The following is an 8,211-nucleotide window of genomic DNA, read 5'->3' as shown; positions in this document are numbered from 1 at the left end:
GCTTTTGTTGCAAAACCGCAGGTACTTGAGCTTCTGCTAATTCAGGCAGTGGGGTTCCACTGCAAACTTAGCCAAGGCAGGCAGAATGGGCCTGTGTGGCAGAGTGTGTCTCGGACTCGGCACTGGGGCCTGAGCCATGAACTAAAAAAATCCCTCCAGGTTATTCTTTGTGCTCAATCCTTTAGGGCATAGTCAGCCTGTTTCCTGTTTCAGAAATGCCTTTCTTGTCCCTCTGCCCTGACTCCAAGCAATTTATGCTAACCCTTTCCAAATTAGTGTCTCACACTTCACAGTATAGCTTTGTGATATCTCCCAGTTGTAATTCTTACTTGAATGCATATTAGTGGGTGTACACATCCCTGGCAGAATGCAACCTTTGCTTGAGATCTTACAAATACCACTGCTATGATATAAGCAATGGGGAACCAATGAGGGAGCTCTCAAAGAAGGGAGGTGTTCACCTTTACACGAATATAGCAGCCAATTGGTCAACAAGAAACAAGGTGAAACTTAGCCTTAGAATTCAGGAGAACAGATGGATCAGCAGTAACTAGTGGTGATGCTATGGGAAGGAGAAAGATGGATCCTGGGGTGAGGAGGTGGCCAACTTAAGCTGTTACATAAGAGATGATACAAATAAGCAGAAAAAGTGTAGCATGAAGGATTTCCACACAGAATATAGTAAATTCAGTTCAAGACCTGATATTCCAATGAATTCGCCCTGGAGGGAGGAATCCAGCAAAGGGCTCCAGTATGTTATGTCTGAAGATTGCTTCAATGAAAGCAGATTTTTGTTTGTTTGTTTGTTTGTTTTTGTTTGGGGGAGACAGGGTTTTTCTGTGTCTCTCTGGCTGTCCTGGAACTTGATCTGTAGACCAGGCTGGCCTCAAACTCACAGAGATCCTCCTGCCTCTGCCTTCCCAGTGCTGGGATTAAAGGTATGTGCCACTCACCCAGCTAATGAAAGCGTTTTTTATTTAAACTCTTTACATATTTTAAGACTTTCTCATATAACATTAGAACCATATGATGTTGATCAAAAGTGTCCACAAGTAGCAATATAGGGCCTATTGTTTAGCTCTGTGTTGGCCCGACATGTATAAGGCCTTGGGTTTAATATCCAGCATTGAGGGTGAGAGAGCAGGCAGGAAAGAAAAAAAAAAAGCAAAAAGGCAGTGGTAATACAAAAGAATGCAATAAAAAGAAAATGTGCACTTCTGACTTTAAGAAGTGACAACTCTTTAAATCGTCTATGTCATAAAACATGGGTCTAAAACATATAGGCATCCCCCTGAATATTAACCTTCATCAGGCGATGAAAGGAGACAGAGACAGAGACCCAAATTGGAGCACTGGACAGAAATCTCAAGGTCCAAATCAGGAGCAGAAGGAGGGGGAGCACGAGCAAGGAACTCAGGACCGCAAGGGGTACACCCACACTCTGAGACAATGGGGATGTTCTTTCAGGAGTTCACCAAGGCCAGCTGGCCTGAGTCTGAAAAAGCATGGGATTAAACTGGACTTGCTGAACATAGCGGACAATAAGGAGTACTGAGAACTCAAGAACAATGGCAATGGGTTTTTGATCCTACTGCACGTGCTGGCTTTGGGGGTCCTGGGTAGTTTGGATGCTCAACTTACTAAACCTGGATGGAGGTGGGCGGTCCTTGGACTTCCCACAGGTCAGGGAAACCTGATGGCTCTTCAAGCTGATGAGGGAGAGGAACTTGATCGGGGGAGGGGGAGGGAAATGGGAGGCAGTGGTGGGGAGGAGGCAGAAATCCTCAATAAATAAATAAATTTAAAAAAAAAAACATGGGTCTATATGATTATCTAGAAAAGAAAATCTTCACTCCTGAGAAAAATAACTAAAAACAAAATTCTACTTTAGGACGATATTAGAAATTACAACGCAAGCTTCAAATATCATTCCCCTGTATGTGCATCTCTGGTGCCCAGGTGACCACTGTTGCCTGGAGTTTAGGACAGAACGCAGAGTGTGTAATCCATCTCAAACCTTGGCCTTCCCGAGAGCAGTCACTTTCTCCCGCAGCTCTGTGTGCTGTCTCTCTGACTCGTTCAGGCTGCCTTCCACACCGTCCATCCAGCTGGAGAACTGCCGTACGTCGTCCTGGTAACTTGTCCACTTAGAGAGCGCTCCTTCCAGCTGACTGAAAGGGGGGAAAGGTCAGTACCCCATCTGACTATCTTTACCCGTCTGATATCTGCCGTGTGCATTCGGTCCCCTCCAGCCAGCAGAGGGTGGAGAGGCCCGGGGCAGACAGCTGGCAACTTCAGAGAGCAGAGTGCATTTAAATCCAAAGTGGGCTGAACATGACCCCTAGAGGGTCAAGGGGACACCAGGCCCTGGGAGAGACTGAAGGCCACCCAGAGTAGGATCTCCAGGTCAAGTCAGAACAGAACTCTGACCACAGAGAGAGTCCACACTTACTCCAGCAGGTCAAACTATCAGGTCATCCAGAGTAGGAGTGACAGGGAGGAGTGACAACCAGAAGGAAGGACATAAGCACAGTGACCATTTTCCATGAAGTTTAAAGATCAGAAAACCACAATGGAAAATAGAACCATATTTGCTGAAGTGGTCTAAATATTAAAACATAATATTTTCCTGACGGATAAGTCCTTCCTTCACACATTTAATGCTGTGGAGTATCGAGAGACTGATCTTCCTGCTGTGATTGGCCTCTCACAGGTATCCTCAGATTTCCCACTGCAGAGGGCTGCTGCTGGCTGGGGACAGTCCTGGTCCATGCTGCACTCTGAGAGCGCTGAGAACAGTGAGTGCCAAGGAATTGCCAGCCCATAATAGACAGCCCTCAACTCTCTCCTGTGTCCTGTTTGCTTCTGCACCAGTATCTATCTCCACGTTCTGCCCCTGATGGGATAACTTGGAGGCACTAAAGCAGCACCCAGTGTCACCCAGCCAAGGAAGTCCCCCACTGTGCCCTGCAGAACTGGTCTGATGACATTCCTTTCCTTGTCACTCCTCCCTGAGTGTCTCCTTAGGAGTCCTCTCAAGAGAATGACTTGATTTGAATCAAAATATTCCCTCTTTATGAAATATTTATTATTCTTTGATTTTTGAATCATCAATCAGGTAGAAAGAGATACACATTTTAGTTATGTTAAAATGTAGGCACAATGTTTCAGGTCAACCAAATGCAAGGCCATACCCTCTAGATTCTCTTGTCCTTTAGAGCTCTGAATAGGAGGAGGAGAGGAAGTGGTAAGAATGGGAGAGAGGAGGATGGAAGGGAGGAAGGCCTAGAGGAAAAGAAAGGAAATAGGAAGTAGTAATTAAGAAGGAAGGGAGGAAAGAAAGAGAAAGCAGGGAAGGAAATCAGCCTTTCCTGAAGCATTCCGTTGTCATTCCGTCATGGCTCCAGGGCACTGACCACAGCTTCCCTCACCTCTTACAGCGAATGGCTGCCGACAAGAGGGACTCCCACATCTCCTTCAGAGCCTGCAGCTGCTGCTGCACAGCCACACTGCCTTCTGGAGAGGTGCTCTGCAGAACGTACTCCCCCCGGGTCAAGGTCATCTTCATCTGGATCTCCTTCTCCTGTTTGACCGACAACAGTGCCTGCCGGGAACAGATGCCTTTGTATTTATAGGTTGATTTTGTTTGTTTGTTTTTTGTTTTGTTTTATTTTTCTGTGTAGTACTGGCTGTTCTAGAACTTTCTCTGGAACTAGCTCTGTAGACCAGGCTGGCCTCGAATTCACAAAGATCCACCCACCTCTGCCTCCTGAGTGCTGAAACTAAGTGTGCCACTACTGCCCAGAGTGTGCTGATATTCTTGGCTCCCCCTGGTTCAGACTCTGAAGATGACAGTGTGGCTTGCGAGCCTGTCATCGGGCACCTGTGGGAAGATGTCGGAGGCAACCACCAGTAGCCAGGCTCCGGCACCTGCTGGTTTTGAGTCTTCTCTGTTTAACCCCTTCCTTCCACATCTCATTGTCCTGGTTTAACAGGGGGACTGTATAGCCCCAGCTTCTCCAAGTTCTGAGACATAAAGAAGCTCATGTCTATCTAGTGCAGCCACTCCTTGGAAATGGGGAACAGGGATCAAGTTTTCCGTAGGCCCTGTTCCTTCTAACAGGAAATTTAAAGTCAGACTTACAAAACCGGCAATATATGTCAAAGTGCAAAACTTCTGGCCACTTCTAAACCTCAGCCAAGCCTCTGGTGACCCCGCGCATGCTGTGTCAAGACGGAATGGCAATCTTGCCTCCAATCACACCACACTGGTTCTGCCCTCTAGCGTCTACTTTCATTTTCTTCTCCCTCAAACCTTCATCCAGTCGCCTGCACCAGGACACTCCCTTCTTCAGAAAAACCATGCATTTATGTTGTATGGGTAGGATGGAGAGGAAGGGAGAGAGAGAAGTGAGTAAAGGGAAGGAAGAGAGGGAGGACAGACAGACAAAAAAGGCAGAGAGAGACAGAGACAGAGAGAGGACAAGCTGGGAGAGATGGTTCTGTCCTTCTACCATGTGGTGTCAGGAACTGGACTCGGTTTAACGGTGGAAGGTGCCTTGCTCCACTGAGCCATTTCACTAGCCCCTCCAACAAGCCAGAGTTAGGTATAAGACATCCAGGGATACTTGCTCCAATGTTAAAGCCATTCCTTCTATACTGTTTTATTCCTGAGTGTATCCACAAGCTAGACACACACACACACACACACACACACACACACACACACACACACATCATCATCATCATCATCATCATCATCACCTGCAACCATCATCTCCTAAATTTCATCCTCAGCAGCAGATAACACAGCTGTGGAGAACACAGGTCATATTTTATCCACTTTTGATTTCCTGCTGTCAAAACAGAGTGCCAATCTACTGAGTGGGCACTGAAGTTACGAGGCAGAGATGAATGAATGAAAATTAATTATTTTTATTACAAATGCAAAATAGAATTGATATTTCAAAATGGGAGAATTGACTAAATGGTACAGGCAGGAAAGTAAGTTGAAAAAAATGAATAAAACGTTTCACCAAAATGTATCTTCAGAACACAAGTGTCTACGATGGAGTTTGAAGCTAGTTTCTTTATCAACAACTGAGCCAATAACCACATTTGTGTCTTAGTCTATTTTCTGTAGTGTTTGTGGATGAATGTGTAAGGGCTTCAAAGAATGATTCATGCTGAGGGATGAGCGTATTATGCAAGCGGAAACACATCCACAGAGCATCCAGAAGGTTCTTACAGACGGAGGACCACTTACTCACACCAGGCCAATAGAGACATGGGGCTCTCAGTACACACACCTCCAGCTTGAGCATCCTGCCATCCAGCACACTCTTGTCCGACGTGGGGAGGCAGTACGAATCCAGCATGTGCACGGCGTCCATCATCCAATCCTGCAACTCTTTGACACCCAGCGAGAACTGGCTGTGCTCGGCCACGATCCTGTCCAGCCTGGACACTTTCTCCTGGAAACGACAGAGATGGTTTTCTAGCTGTCAGCTCACCGGAGGCTAACATCTCATAGGAAACTGTCACAGTCATCCCAGAGGCTGCCCAGCAAAGGTTCGAGTCTGGCCTCACAAGGTACATGACACACCTCCCTGACATCTGTAGCCTAACCCACTCACAATTGTACTTCACTGCCCTAAACAGATGGACTTACGAGTATTGTGAGTTAGTTTTTATCCAGTAGAATTTCTTCCTAAAGTCAATTGGCATTCAATTCACAGTTGGTGTAATTCACCGTCATCTTTGGCTGTCACCTATTATATTTGGTTCAACTGATACCACATATTCTTACAGACCCACACTGTAGACAGAGCCTTAAAAATAGCAGTCTGATATTTTTGCAGTAGTTCTAGAATACATGCATATAATGCATGCATATTTAGTTGAAACAAATTCTGAGTAGGTGTGGAAGAGAGAGTGAGGTCTCAGTACACGCGCGGAGGATATAACGCACACACCTGCCTTTTAAATGACCACACGATCTGTGTGGTTTTCTTATTGGTTCACTTCAAGTCACATCCAACAAGGTGGATGAAGACTAGGTAGCATTCAAGCTCTTGAGGTATTCAGATATCTCTTGCTCTTTAATATGTAAACAAATGCAAATGATTTTGTTTGGGAAGGTTTCTTTTGTTTCTGTATTTTGGGCTTTTACTATCTATCTATCTATCTATCTATCTATCTATCTATCTATCTATCTATCTACCTACCTACCTACCTACCTACCTACCTACCTACCTACCTATTTTGAGACAGGCTTATGCAGCCCAGCCTGGCTTTAATAGCACAGCCTAAACTGACCTCGGGTTTGCAGCAATCCCCTTGCTGGTGCCTCCTGAGTCCTGGGATTCCAGATGTGCACAAGCACACCAGCTGTAAGAAGTTGTTCTTAATTCATTCTAACTTTTGGTATGTGCTAGATTTTCTAGAGTGAGATAAAGGCGACCTTTTCATCAATGCCATGGGTACAAACGGAGACAGCTCACATCAAGACACCAGATTAGTGGATTAGAAGTAACTTCACTGTAAAATGGCACGGCCACATCCAAGATTAAACTATGATACAGTCCCTAAATGCTAACATCTGAACTTTTCCAAACAGAAAGCACACATTGCAGTTTATGCAAGCTTGGACAGGACTGTTCCACTCACAGGTCTGCATTGCTTTGGCGGGGTCACTCGGGGAGGTAGGTACTGTGTGTCCCCACTACTTTATCTTAAGGTCCTCAAAAGATTTATTCGGTTAGACTAGTCATCGCCAATTCCAAACTATGCTTGAGATTCTTAACTGAAACGGCCAATTAACACATTCTCATCTACTACATAAAGAATACACAGAAGCTAGATGACATTTTTAAAATTATTCTAGACTTATTCTATGGCTCCCAGTACATTTTAAAACGATTTTAGGCTCATGTTTTTCTAGTGTAATTTAACCTGACAATCTTCAGTAAGAAACTCTGATTTTTTTTTTTTTTGTTGTTGTTATATACTGAGCCTTTGGATTCAAAGTGCTACAGAACACATCACTTTATTAAGGATGGAAATTGGCAGTGTCTTCTGTCTTTGAGACACCCATCGCTGACTTCACAGTAAGAACTGTGGTAAAAGAGACGAGGCCAGTCTCGAGATGAGGGAGATGTCATGGTTACATGCCACAGGGTTGACCTGGGGACGTCAGTCTGTGGAGTGTCAGGGCTGGACCCTGCATGACCTATCGGCATTCCAGTCAGCATCACTCACACACAGCACATGCCAGGCGTTACCTTGGTTACATTGCTTAGCGCTAGATACTGAGAAGACAGCTGCGACACTCTGTGCACAAAGCTCTTGCTGGCAGCTTGTCCTTCCCACAGCTGCCGAGCTTTCTCCTTCAGCCTGTGGAGCTGAGGCTCGTAGCACTGTATCTCCTCAAGGACAGACTGGAAAGCACAAGCAGGTTACCGTTCAGAAGCTGGGGCAAGCACATGGAGAACAAAGCTGGGGCCCAGAGAACACGGAGATAAACACTGACAGGCAACTGGAGTCCTGTGAAGACATTGTTTTCAAGCTACACACAGTAAAACGCCACAGGAAGAAAACACACTGTGTCTCGGAGGAGAGACAGGACACATTAATTCTGTCAGAACAGGGAGAAGGCACACGGGCGTCTCAAGGTGCCATGTCAGTTAAGACCGGGGTACCCAGCATGCATCTGGCCAGAGAGTGGACTGAGGAGGGAGTGCAGACGAGGCCAGTTGGCCGGGTCCTGTCACCTGGAGCTTCTGCTGCTCTCTCCGCTTAGCGGGCAGATCGTAGAGGCGATTGCTGCTCTCCTGTACCAGCCTCTCGGTTTTACTCAGCCAGTTCTGCACAGGTTCTGCGCTCACTTCGAAGTCTTTCATCTGGATCTTTAGATTCTGCATGGGTTTAGATAAGAGCAGGGATGAATGAGCAAACGCAAACCCCAAGGGGCTGACTGCCCACTCAGTAAGTACTCACTGCAAATGTGTGGGGACATGAATTTAATTCACAGAGCCAATGCAAAACAAACAAACCAACAAAGCTAGCATGTGGGCATGGGTGTGTGATCTCAGAATTGAGAAGGAAGATGCAGAAGGACCCTGGAGACTACCAGAATCTGAGCCATCTAGGCTTAGAAAGAGACCCTATCTTAAAAAAGAAGATTGAGTTTGATTGAAGAAGATACTTGGT

The 8,211-nt window shown here is 45.9% G+C and overlaps 1 protein-coding gene across 9 annotated transcripts in view; it reads right to left on the bottom strand.

The window, feature by feature from the left end:
- LOC101984034 (nesprin-1) overlaps positions 1–8,211 on the bottom strand; it is a 228,565-nt gene that overhangs the window by 216,257 nt on the left and 4,097 nt on the right. For all 9 annotated transcript variants that reach the window (XM_013352282.2, XM_026787370.1, XM_026787375.1 and 6 more), the window contains exons 2-6: positions 7,773–7,916; positions 7,284–7,439; positions 5,310–5,474; positions 3,432–3,604; positions 2,018–2,171 (exon numbers count right to left, since the gene is read on the bottom strand). In XM_013352282.2, the coding sequence (XP_013207736.2) occupies positions 2,018–2,171; positions 3,432–3,604; positions 5,310–5,474; positions 7,284–7,439; positions 7,773–7,916 (792 nt within the window). The remainder of the gene's footprint in view (positions 1–2,017; positions 2,172–3,431; positions 3,605–5,309; positions 5,475–7,283; positions 7,440–7,772; positions 7,917–8,211) is intronic.

The sequence above is a fragment of the Microtus ochrogaster genome, linkage group LG9 (genome assembly GCF_000317375.1).
Source record: "Microtus ochrogaster isolate Prairie Vole_2 linkage group LG9, MicOch1.0, whole genome shotgun sequence".
NCBI classification, from domain to species: Eukaryota; Metazoa; Chordata; class Mammalia; order Rodentia; family Cricetidae; genus Microtus; species Microtus ochrogaster.
The sequence above is the reverse complement of the archived record's forward strand: the minus strand, read 5'-3'. Positions and strand labels throughout refer to the sequence as shown.